This window comes from Halichondria panicea, chromosome 5 (assembly GCF_963675165.1).
Source record: "Halichondria panicea chromosome 5, odHalPani1.1, whole genome shotgun sequence".
Lineage (NCBI taxonomy): Eukaryota > Metazoa > Porifera > Demospongiae > Suberitida > Halichondriidae > Halichondria > Halichondria panicea.
Genome location: NC_087381.1, coordinates 3,106,189 through 3,119,146, shown reverse-complemented (window position 1 = coordinate 3,119,146; position 12,958 = coordinate 3,106,189). Strand labels below are relative to the sequence as shown.

General features: G+C 38.6%; 1 protein-coding gene and 1 long non-coding RNA gene across 2 annotated transcripts; both read right to left on the bottom strand.

Annotated features, from left to right (window-relative positions):
• Positions 1 to 2,582: 2,582 nt before the first annotated feature.
• LOC135336360 (uncharacterized) lies at positions 2,583 to 4,031 on the bottom strand. Its single transcript, XM_064532122.1, has 2 exons — positions 3,977 to 4,031; positions 2,583 to 3,597 (listed from the first exon to the last, which is right to left on the bottom strand). The coding sequence occupies exon 2, from the start codon at positions 3,582 to 3,584 to the stop codon at positions 2,583 to 2,585; it is 1,002 nt and encodes a 333-aa protein (XP_064388192.1). The 5' UTR covers positions 3,585 to 3,597; positions 3,977 to 4,031.
• Positions 4,032 to 4,147: 116 nt separating this feature from the next.
• On the bottom strand, positions 4,148 to 9,717 carry LOC135335826 (uncharacterized). Its single transcript, XR_010394629.1, has 3 exons — positions 9,583 to 9,717; positions 4,342 to 4,476; positions 4,148 to 4,249 (listed from the first exon to the last, which is right to left on the bottom strand). It is a non-coding gene; the product is annotated as an uncharacterized LOC135335826 (long non-coding RNA).
• Between the last annotated feature and the right edge of the window lie 3,241 nt (positions 9,718 to 12,958).

The window sequence follows — 12,958 nt, the reverse complement described above, 5'->3', positions numbered from 1 at the left end:
TGATTTCCCACTACAACAACTTTTGGGGAAATATTTTCAAATAAGGTTGTAGCTTATTTATTCACCTATACACAATGGTATCAGCACAATTTCTTAGAAATGTTCCAATCTTGAGATACATTTAAGTACAACTACTCACTCTGTGGTTAAATTTACTCTCAAAGCTGAAGGCACTGTATATATGTTATAGTTATTATGGCTTATAAACAACCAATGCCGAGGGCGCAGCCCGAGGCTGAGGTTGTTTATAAACCATAATTACTAGGCAACCAGTCAACAACTGATTTATTTACTGCAAAAACAGCAAAACAGTCATTTGAACATCAGTGGAGACAGTCAAACTTGCTCTCACAGCCTCAGAATTATGCAGTTAGAACAGTTACAGGCATAGAACTAGCAGTACTACTGTGGAGCTACATGAGCTAGCTAGCTAGCTAGGTTCAGCTAGCTGGAAGCCATGCATAAACTTTGACCAGACCCGCCCACCACTAAATGCAGCTGCGAGGTTTGTACGTACATGTAGCTAGCTAGCTACCTGTACTGTAGCTCTGAACTAGTCTGTTATTGTCAACAACACCACAGTCTACTTGTAATCCTCTACTTCTGAGCCACAGCCTTGACTACTGAGAAAGCACAAAGCAAGAATTTGACTATAGCTACAGGCTTCAGCTAGTTCAGTTCAATACTGTCAAGCTTACACAACATTTTTGAATTTTATTGCGTGCAATGTACCAAATTTTGTCAAGATGCATCATATCAATTCAAATCTGCTGAGGAAGTAGATTATAAGAATAGTGCCTGGGGGAAGTAATTATATAATATAATTACTGGACATCACCTAGGATACGGACTGAATCAGTAAATAAGTTATAGATAGTACATGGGCATGAGGTATCTATGTGTTATAGTGTCCCATATCACGAGGGCTTTGCCCGAGGGATGAGGGACACTATAACCATAGATCCCGAATGCACATGTGCTAACTGATTTAGATCCCACTTTTCATTGGCTGCCTCAGGCAAGAAGTGTATCTATAAAAGCAGCAAGCCTTAGCAACAGCTTTATTTTTGAAAATGTCCTGTTTTGACAAGCTAGATGCCGGATTTCTGCTTCTCTGCTAAAAAACCTTTGCATTGGCCTTGCTTCAACATTGGAATGGACAACTATAGTGACTCCACCTTGTGCAGGAAGCACTCTGCAACAAATGAGCCCAGCCTCCTCTTTTCTCTGCACTCAAGCCCCACCCCCAGCTCAAGCTTCTCAGTAAACTGTTCTGATATGTACGGCTAGCTAGCAAGGAACAGCTTGCAGCAATGCTACAGTGCATTATCGTTTCCAAAAAGACACAGGAGTCTCCTGTTTGAAACATGGCTGCAGGATAGAAACAGAAGTCAGGAGGACGAAGTTGACAAATGCTTTCATGCTTGTGACAATGGACCCAGAACTGTTATAATCATTCGCTCTTAGTGTTCCTCGTAGAGACAAGAAAAGATACTGGTGAACCCTACCATCAACCCAGCAAACGCTATAGAAACTGGTAGTGAAAAAACTGAACAGCCATAGCTAATTATCATGCAGCTAGCTACAGCTTTATTATCATTTCTGTGCATTCAAAAAAATTATACTTGTACTTTATACCCTCAAGCTTATAATTCCCTGGGAAACTATGAGATTATGGCTCATAATTCCCTGCTAAACACACACAAGTGGGATCTAAATATATAATTATGCTCACTGATGTATGCAACAATGTATGCATCAAACCGGAACTTCAGCCAGTGACATGAGAGGTCCAGAGAAGAGCGAGTGCTAACGCACAAGCGGGAGTGTTTGAACATTGCTGCTATATAACGGCCGTGTTTGTCGAGGGTACATATTTTGACTTTAGAGTTTTAACCCCATGCCTTATCTAACAGATACACGGATCCTTAAACTAATCAAAAAAGAGCATGATAAGGGAAATTGAATATGCTACATTTTCCCTACTAGTTCTCTCCGCTACTGGAGGTTTAGCTAGGAAGCTGAGGCCACTACTTTCTATAAGAAACTAGCCTCCATGCTTTCCTCCAAATGGGATCTGACCTACAATAATACACAACGCTGGCTATGATGCAGATATAGCATTCTCACCATTACGCTCATCAATACAAGCCATCAGAGGGATCCAATCATAACGTGGGTACCCATGCAGTCCACAACTCTGTAGCGGTGGATGTGGTCATAAGAAGCTCGTCTTTAACAACTGGACACATGTACTTCATTTTAGTACATCTTGATCAACTTCGGTTAGCACTAGTAGGTCTGTCTTGGAATTTTCATCACGTTTAGACCCACATTGCAAATGTTCATGTTTATACAAAAGGTAGTCTGGGCACTACTTTTACTTGTGTGTATATACGTTCAGACTCCTCATTTCAAATTGCAAATGTTTATCATAGCTACAAAATCAATAGGTAAAATGTCATAATGTCAATCACACTAATAACAATTCTATAATACTATACAAGCTAGAGTATAATTATAGCTACACTATTAGGATAGGTCAAGTCCGTAAAAATCAGTCCAGAAGTATTTTAAATCTCTTAGCACCAACCGACGTGCTTCTTGCTGCTCTGGCAAAGGTTGCCCAGATCATTGCTGTCCATAATGCAGCCACCTTGAGAAGAAGTGCAGGTATTGCAGTTGGAGTTTCTAGCAGTGCAGCTTCCCTTGCCGTAATTTGTGTAGCACTTACAATTTGTGTATTCGTCAGGAGCGTTAAAAACATGTCCAACTTCATGAGCGAAAACCCTGTCAATCTGATCAGAACCCCAACCGTCATTGCTGTACTGCATGTACAAAGGTCCGCCACCAAAGTAAGCATACGCAAAATGAATTTGCTTGTACTTAGAGAAGAAAGCAAGGAAAGCACCATCAGCCTTAGCATCGTTTTTCACATATTGTGCTACTTGGTCTTTTCCAACTTGACCAGTCGAAAATTTTAAAGCTTGGAGTGTAGGATTAACAAACTTGTCGTGGCAAGATGGAGCATTAGAGCAATAGGATGGGTTGGGAGTAGTGATTGTTGCCTTCCCCCAATACATCGCAAACGACAAAATAACCCCGTTTTTCTGAGCTTGTTCTGACCAGAATTTAAGCCCTGTTATGCATTCACTTTTAATCTTCTGTAACTCACTATCGCTTATTGCTAAGCTACCAGGACCGGAAGCAACAAGAATAGCATACGCAATCTTCCCAGTCATGGTTTGGCGGTATGGTGAATCTCCCTGAAAACTTTCGTCTGAATATTCTCGTTTAAAGGCCATTGGAGCCGTTCTTTCTGTCCACTTTTGAATCATTGGTTGTGGTTTCAGCTCATTCTCTCGTGCCATCCAGTAGGCATTAGCATGACTCAAGCTTTGCACTGATGCTGAGCTCGGAATATGGACTGAAGCATGACTGAAGCTATTCTGCTTGGCCATATGAGAGGGGACTTTTGCAACCAAGAGGTTGTGACCAAGTTGGAGTAGAATGCGGCCCCCAGCAGCTTCCACTTCAGCAGTTGCTTTGTCAATGTTATCAGTGTGAAGCAACATCTCTTCCATGGCGGCAGGACTCCTGTATAGACATGGAGTAATAATTATACCTCGGTGCACATGCACAAGCGAGGTATACGGTAGTGTGTTTGTGTGTGTGCGTCTGTATGTGTGTGTGTAGGTGTATAGATCATTGAAGTGCTCTCTATAGGCTTCTAGTCATGTTTTTTTGGATTTGATTGCAAAAAATAATTCTTTGTTCCTCAAGTTAGCCTAGTTTTATTTACTTGGAACGTTATTGCATGCAGCCTTTTCAGAAAAGTGCGTAGCAAAACTCGTCCATGTAGCCATTCATTTTAGCTTTACTTTTGGCATGTAGCTTTGACACATCCACTGAGGCATCAGCACCCGCCCGCGTTGCTTTCATTATACAATGAAATCTGCCACGGACAGCAATTTACCCTTGTGAGTCTTGTCTGTAGGATGTTGGTGAAATATCTCCCTCGATCACTGCTCCATTCGAAACTGCCTGAAGTTCACTGTACAAATAACAATATCAGTCCTTATATGCACATATGTACCGTGTACGTAACATGCACATGTTGGTAACCGCATAATATATTTTATTATACCGATCATTGAGCATCGAATCGAGTTTTTGAATGTCTCCGAGTGGTCCAGGCTGAGGCTTGTCATCATCAGCTTTCAGGTCTCGCAATACCTCATCAATTTCACTAATGAAAGCAAAGAGACATTCATGCAAAATTCAGTATAATTATGCATGGTATAATGAAACTGTTGAATATTATTGAAAGTATAATCTCACTTGAGCACTGTTTCCAGTTTAGCCTCTTTGTCAATCAGACCAGCTAGTGATGTGGAAATCATACAGCAAATCACAAGCAGCAGGAACTTCATTTCCTTCTGTTGGGCTTTTCTTGTCCTTTGTTGTTGAAGATGTCTGAAATCTCAGAAAGTGAAGAAAGCTCTGAAGAGCGTGCTTTTATAGACATGCACAGTTTTTGTAAGGGTAGAATCCCCCCCCCCCTATAATAATTATTTTGCTTGCACATGTGCAGTGCATATAATTATATAGGTATAATAGAAGAGAGACATGAATTGATGATTGTCTCGAGCTCTGCAGTGAGTTTTGTAGATCTAGAATCTATAACTATAATAATATTATATACTATCACCACCAGCTGCATGGTTCTTCTAAAATGAGCTCTCAAAAAAGTGTAGAGTGTGTTAAAGGTAGAAAAAGGGCTACTTCCATGGCCATACAGCTGCTGTCACTTGATCTAGTTGACAATTGGCTCATCCATTCATTCTATGATTGCTTGTTGTCGTGGAACATGAATATAGATTTGTTGCTGTCGATCAGTCTTCATTTATTCTCTTAATGCAATAACTACTTACGCATACATGTGTATATAATTATAGGCCGCATAGACTATGCATGCAAGGCCTATATACAGTCATAGTATAGCTATAGTATGCTCAAGACATTGCCTATTGCACTTTTCAAATTGCCTATTATACTTTTCAAATTCCCTATTATAATTCCCACATTTTCCGGTGTAAACCGGCCCACCATGAGCACAACTAGATATATATAATTATCTTGATGCCACTATAAGTATAACATTACTGAAGGGCCACATGCATATAAATAGTAAATGGATGTCAAAGAGATCATCGTCCCCGCCTTGGTTTGGCACTTTTAACTTTTCAGTGCTCATACACACTGCACAGGGGTGGGGGGTTGCTCAATTACATAAAGAGTTTAAACCCCTAAGACGTCATTTGGCGAGTATAGGTATAGGTATAGGTGAGGGTGGATAGGAATATAGGTTAGGGTGGATATAGGAATAGGCGAGGGTGTACGCTAAGAATAGAATTATATAGGTACCAACCTCTAGCTATATACAAATTCACTACGAGAAATTACCAATGCAGAATATTACCATCATTATCTGGCCTGCTTCAGACATTTGTTTCCAAAGCCTTCTCATTGTAGGATATACCCATTATGACAGCGCAATTCTCACCACAAAAATGTGCCTATTATCATAATAACTATAAACCAACAAGGCGTATGTATGTATACACAGCCTATGATCAACAATTATAAGCAGCCTGAACTATTTAATCGACTATAGCTGCATGTAGGCCCATGGATATTATTCTATAATATAATTATAGCTGTAAGATAGAATGTCCGGGGGACCGCCAACACTACAACACAAGTATAGTCAAAGGCATGCACAGCGAGAAGATAGCAGAGTAAGTCTCACGAATTAGCTGCCCTTCCTGAAGCAACCATCTTATAATGTATATATTATGGTCTTTTAAGTAAGAATTCTAATTCTGTATGTATAGTGAAAAAAGAATTATCAGGAGTACTTTATATAGATACACTTGAGTCAGGTACAATCTCTATTGCATGCATCTAGACTATTAAGCGGGGATATACCAGAGCTGTATTGAGTCACGTACACGACTATAGATCTATATTGCGTAAGGGTTGGGTTTTATATAATTATTTGTCACTTGCATCAACACTTGCCGAGGAGAATGTGAAAGGGATGGTACTAACCTTTATGAATGTTCCACTCCAACAAATTATAAAGCAACTAATTATCTAGAATGTTCCAACGTGCTTGTAACATAATGTGTGGAATTGTCACGCAAAATGCGTTGACTATTGTGGCAAATATCAGTTGTTTGTGTGACATTTGCCCAATAATCACGCATCATTTTGTACTATAAGTTCTCCTATGTGCTCTGTTCTACATTTATAGTTATAGTATAGAAGTGAGGCTTATCATACAGAGTACGCATTCGCGTTGGTTGGACAACTCCGCCCAACTGCTTAACCTTTGAATGCAGAAAGTATTGCACCAATCCCTATATATATTTCACTGCATTCTGTCTGCATAATAATTAGCAAGCCACAGTTACCATAACTATTGTGTATTTATGGAGAAATGGATTCTAGAAAAACTTGAGCAAGCTAGTGAAGTGTCTCATGCATGATCATCTAGACTATAAGCGGGAACACCACAGCTATAATTTATGTGCGCTTACCATGAGAGTCACGTACCACTGACTATCGATGTAGTCATACACATTGTTGGTCATGCGTGACTATTGCGTAAAAGGATAGGCTCGTAATTCACTTTCATTTAACACTTGCTCAGTAGAATATCAAATGATGGTACTAACGCTTATGAATGTCCCACTCGCAACAAATTAATTAGCTAAATTATACCTAGAATGTTCCAGGTGCTCCTATATATACACTGTAAAATGATGGATTTTCACGCAAGATGCGTTGACTATTGTGGCAAATGTCAGTTGTTATGCATGACAATTTCCACGTGAAAATCACGCATTATTTTTTTTACATAGTACCGTTCCACATAATTATAATAGTCTAGAAGTGAGGTTTACTATCGCATGCAGAAATTCATATTGTCGTTTGAATAATTACACCAATAAAAAGATTATATAGCTGCATGTGATCTATTGTATCCAGGTTTCTCAAATGTCTTGTTGTCATTAGCAAGGCACATTTACCATCTCTATCACTAATTGTAAATTATTTATTGAGAAATAGATTGTATAGAGATTGATTCAGAATCAAGCTACAGTGCATCCAGTCTAGAGAGTATAGAATACCAAAAATGTGTGAGTAGTTGTACTTAAATGTAAATATCTTACGCATTTCTAAGAAAACATGCTGATACCATTTTAAGTGAATGAATATAAGCTACAACATACCCAAAAACTTTTCCATAACAACATAAGGTGGTTGGTTTGTGGTGATTAATAAAACAGTAAACAGTTGTTATAGTGGGTAATCAGTTAGGGAGAGAAAAGGCCAACGGTTTCCGGCTAAGGTCTGGACTTTGTCACAACATCTATAGGCTATCTTACGAAAGGTTCGATGTTGCTTAAATATGTACACATCCTACAGTGCTCAAAATTGCTAGTTTTTAGTGCTGTTTCGGTTAGGGAGAGATTTGGCTATAATGTCCAAAAATTACACAGAGTAAGCTTAAATAAAATTAATTGTCTAACTAAGAAAATTTTGTCCAGAAATACTTTAGTTCCAGAGATAATTGATGTTACATACATTTTTTTATGATCACCTAAAATTATTTCCCACTATACAACAACTTTTGGGGAAATATTTTTGAATAATGTTGTAATAGTTATGGTATCAGCACCATTTCTTAGAACTGTTCCAATCTTGAGATACATTTAAGTACAAATACTCACCTATTTTGGTATTCTACTCTCTAGACTGGATGCACTGTAAGTGCCTGATGCATGACTAAAGGGGCACATAATTATATCCAGTTTACTTTTTGTTTTTTTTGTTTTTTTGTTGTATATAGGGGTTGGGTAGATTATGCTCGAGATAAAATTATGACCTATTATCTATGCTCGAGTAAATAACAGCCTATTATTCCCACCTCAAAAGCACAACATAAACCCCATGTCGTCACACAAATAACATCTAATAGCCACGTGCATGATTTCACTAGAATGCCAAGGACTACCATTACTTCTGTCACGCCTACAAATGTTTATACTATATGATTCGTACTGACCTGTATTTCCATGTTAAAAAGGTGATGTATTTATGCTATAGCAATTAAGTCACGTACACACTAACTATAATTATATATGATTGCAGCCCCATCATATACATGTTGGTCATGTATTGCGTGGGTCTTATCTCACCTGAATTTCAACTAGGCCTTGACAAATTATGCTAGGAAAAATGGGTATACTCGAGTCCTATGAACATAGATAAAATGCTGGAAAAATAGGTATAATATATAACATTTTCGATTTGCCGAGAAAAATAGGCATAAATGTAAAACTGTCAGTATGCAGTTTAGAAGACAAATTACAGCTGGATGTTATGTAGAAGAATATTGAATAGAGAAAAACAGGTTGATGAGGTATACAGAGAAGAATGTATAACCGATTGAGCAAAATCCGCCAAGGCCTATAATTTTAACACTTACATGCTCAGGAGAATATCAAAAGGATGGTCCTAACCAATGAATGTTTTAAGTCTAGTTATCTCAACAAAGCAACTAATTATCTAGAATGTTCTAACTTGCTCTATATATATATACACACAGTAAAATGATGCGTGGAATTTTCACTCAAAATGTGTTGACTATATAATTATTGTGGTAAATGTCAGTTGTTTGCGTGACATTTGCCACAATAGTCAGTCACACATCATTTTGTGTATACTCAGTGTCACTGTACCTTCAACATAGAAGAAGTACAGTATAATAGGTTATTACTCATGCACGAGAGATGTACAGCTAGCTGATGGAGAAAATACGTAGCGAATAAAAATAATAATTATAGCCACACGACTCTATCTCTTAACACCATAATAAAATAAAACCATCAGCACTTCAGGCCTACACATGTTTATACTATAATTATGATTCATACTGACCTGTATTTAGGTCCTGATAAATTATGCTTTTTTTTCACCCATTACTCCATTCTTGAATTCTTGAAAAGAGTGCCTATTATTCTCATAAAAAATCTGATTATTCTGTGATTATTCCATAAAATCTGATTACCAAAAAATGTAAAGTTAAGACGTAGAAATAAACAACTGACTTGAGACATAGCTAATTAATATAATTCTCATGATTCTCATAATTATCTCACTATAACTCAATGTTGAACTGATCCATAATAATTTATTCCCTAATAAAATTAGGTCTTCCTAAAAGAAGGGCGGCTGATTCGAGACTAAATATTCACCTTCAACCATTTTTGCCGTGAGAACATCGTTATGCAAAACTTAATGTATTGATCTTTACCAAAAAATTTAATGGACATTGATGCCTATTTATTCTTTAGACACCTATTTTATGCTAAAATTATTCCGAGCATAATTTATCAGGGCCTATACCTGTATTTCCAAAACCTGCCTATAATTATTATTCTCATAATTGTTATAAAGATGCATGCCGATTGTGCTCAAATTATGCCAGCATAATATACCAACTCTTACTGACTAGATGTAGTTGATTTGCAGCCCATCATGCATTCGTGCACATGCTGTGACCGTTGCGTTGGATTAGACTGGAAACCACTCCCCTTCTCTCGGGAGAAAGGGACTGGCTAGCTGCCGTGTTGAGAGTTGTCCCAGTGCGTGAGGAATGTCACGCTGCCACAAGAATGTATACGTCACAAATACTCATGTGCCACCGCCCACACGCTAACTATACTGCACAAAATATTACCGGCCTCGAGTATAAGTACATTCACTGGCGGTCTGTTATCGAGGCTGAACTAATATCACCCACGTATTGCGCATTTTGTGGTTTGTTCTAATTGCATTCCAACAGGACAACTCTCAACACGGAAACTTGCCAGTCCCCAGAGCCCAGAAGCGAAGGGAGTAGTTTCCAGTCTAGCGTTGGATCAGGTTATAATTCAATGATGTCACTTGCATAGTTTAACACTTGCTCAGGAGAATGGCATAAGGATGGTATGCTATAACCTTCTATTATATAGTTGTTCCAACAAATATTATCCACTTGCTCCTATATAATATAACACTAGCTAGCTGATGTGTGGATTTTCACGCAAAATGTTTTGACTATTGTAGCAAATGTCAATTGTTTTTGCGTGTGACATTTGCCACAATAGTCAGTCACGAATTTTCACATCTGTGTGAAAATCATGAAGATCAGGGCGAAACAGTCAATGACTTGTATAACAGCACTCCATTATAATTATGAGAAGTACGGAGCCTTGAAGGAAGAGATGATCAGAGACAAGATTGTCGTAGGCAATGCATGTCCAGCCGCAAACGAGGCCATTATCAGTGGAGTGTAGAACGAAGAACATTGGCCAAGAAGATTATGGTAGTGACAAAGAAGTGTTTCTGGGAGCAAGTACACTCAAAAGAAGAGAACCAGTGCATGGGAAAATTTGATATGCGATAACCACTGAATTTCCAATCGTTATACTGGAGCCGAAGCAAGCCTAACCCCAAAGCATATGTAAACCAAAAATGAGCCCCACATTTCCAAAGGAGGTGCATCAAACTTTTCGAGGCCCGAATAACGCTGTCATCCAGCGATTCTGGATGTCAATCATCCACCCAACACCACCCTATGATTATATAAGCACATTAATTGCTGAGGCTTTCAAAAGGCCAATGATTATGAGGGATGCGAGACTTTTATAGTGTGAATACCACGTGGGCAGTACACAAATTTCTATTTAGCGCAACTGAGTATTTAAACAAATGTGTAATCCAAAAAAGCTGATTGAGCCGAATTGGAGGCCAATACCACATTGATATGGTTGACTTCATATTCCTCATATTATCCCGAATAGCTGGTGCCCACTCGCAGAACCATTATGTAATTATTATATCCCAAGGTGATCCTATATAATTATACTGTAAAAGGATGTGTGTGCAAAATCTGATTGGTGCTGCATGTTTTTCTGCAGCAAGAACGAATGCTAGATAGGGCTGCAACCCATCTCCCTTTTTGGAGGCGGGCCACGCCCATCTAGGCCGGAATAGCGAGGTGGCTGTAGCTCAGTAAATAGCCGCGGCTTAAAAACGACCTTACCTCGAATCTAATGACTACTTTTGCGGTTCTTGTCTCGAGGATAATGTAGGATAATGAATCATTCCATTGCTAAACCACACCCAAAACGTCATATCCGGCCGTAATATAAAATTACATTGAAAGCCTTGTTTGGGGCTAGGCCTGTGCCAAATATTCCGGAATAATTTTTTGAATAATACCGTATAGCGCGAAATTTTCGAGGCACTTATATTTCGTGGATTGGCCTCTAAAAACCATTTCGTTGCACAATGACTGCTTACCGGAAGCCACGCCTTTAAATATTTGCACGATAACAGGTAATTCTAATTAAAGAACAATTTTCGTGGACTTAATTTTCGTATAGAATTCTAACCCACGAAATCCGCGAAAATTAAGCCCCTTGAACATTTCGCGCTATACGGTAGGCAGTCTTTTTTACAATTTGATATAATAGGCACTGTGAAAACAGTTTAACGATATTCATTGAGTTGCACATGCGCAGTAGCTCAGAACACGCCCACATTTTACATGGCAGTAAACTATGATTGTTTCCAAATCAGTGTTGATCACATTTTTTGTGCTAAAGTTTGTTATTTCACTGCTGAAAGCAAAAAGTAATGACTTAATCCTGTGCTATATAATTTATAGGTGTTTATTTCGCTGCTGTGTATGTTGAATAATAGGTGTTATCAATTTGCTGCTGAAGTTGAATAATAGGCTGATCAAGTGTGAATAAATAATTTGAATAATAGGTGAAAAATTTGAATATTTGGCACAGGCCTATTTGGGACACAGCCAGCACTAGCCGGTAAACGGAATAGCGAGTGGCCGTACTTCAGGGTGAGTTTTGTGCAGTAAACATATATATAGCTAGCATTCTGTGCCAAGCCAAATGGCCGGTATATCGAGGTGGCCGTACTTCAGAGAGCCGGAATAGCGAGAGTCTATACTGTAATTAGCAAACTTGTCGTGGCAAGATGGAGCGCTAGAGCAATAGGATGGGTTGGAAGCAGTGATTGTTGTAACCCCATTATTGTGAGCTTAGTCAGCCCAGAATTTAAGCCCTGTTTGGCATTCATTTATGATCGTCCATTTCTCACTATCGCTTATTGCTAAGCTACCAGGACCGGAAACAATAAGAATAACAGCGGCAATTTTCCCAGTCATGGTTGGGCGGTTGTATATAGAAGACTAGCCTCGACTCCAGCCCCTTCAATAGTGCGCCTTTCCCTGCGGCCTGGAATCGAGGCTAATAGAAGACAACTTACGGTTGGATTAGAATATTGACGATGCATATGCATGTAGTATATAGAATATAAGAAACAGGTTGATGAAAAAGAATAGGTTAATTATATGTATATATTAGCAAAATCTGCCAAGGCCTAATTTCAACACTTGCTCAAGAGAATGTCAAAAAGATAGTACTAAGTAGTAACCCATTATATGAATGCTTTACTTATATAGAGTTATGTGTTGTGGCAAATGTCAGTTGTTTGCAATGTTAGCCGATACTGCGGTGAGTGGTATATTGCACTGCATGTGAGGAAGTGCCTTTGGAAAGATATAAACCGCATTGCTTATAGGGATACTCTACTCTCTCTCTCTCTCTCTCTCTCTCTCTATAATTATGCATGATAATTATGTGTGGTGTCAGTGGTATGATTTCCTAGTGGTCCTGGTGATCTGAGGAATACTGTATAAGGGTATAACTTTCCGTAAAAAAGGTTTTCGCGGAATAGCATGCAGCCTTTTGCAGCATGCGCATGCATTATAAAATGTGTCGGTATAAAAATGTTTGCAGTGTAATTATGCCTATAA

Bases quoted from the DNA above. Each gene is read 5' to 3' on its own strand.
- LOC135336360 (XM_064532122.1), bottom strand. From the start codon at position 3,584: ATGGAAGAGATGTTGCTTCACACTGATAACATTGACAAAGCAACTGCT.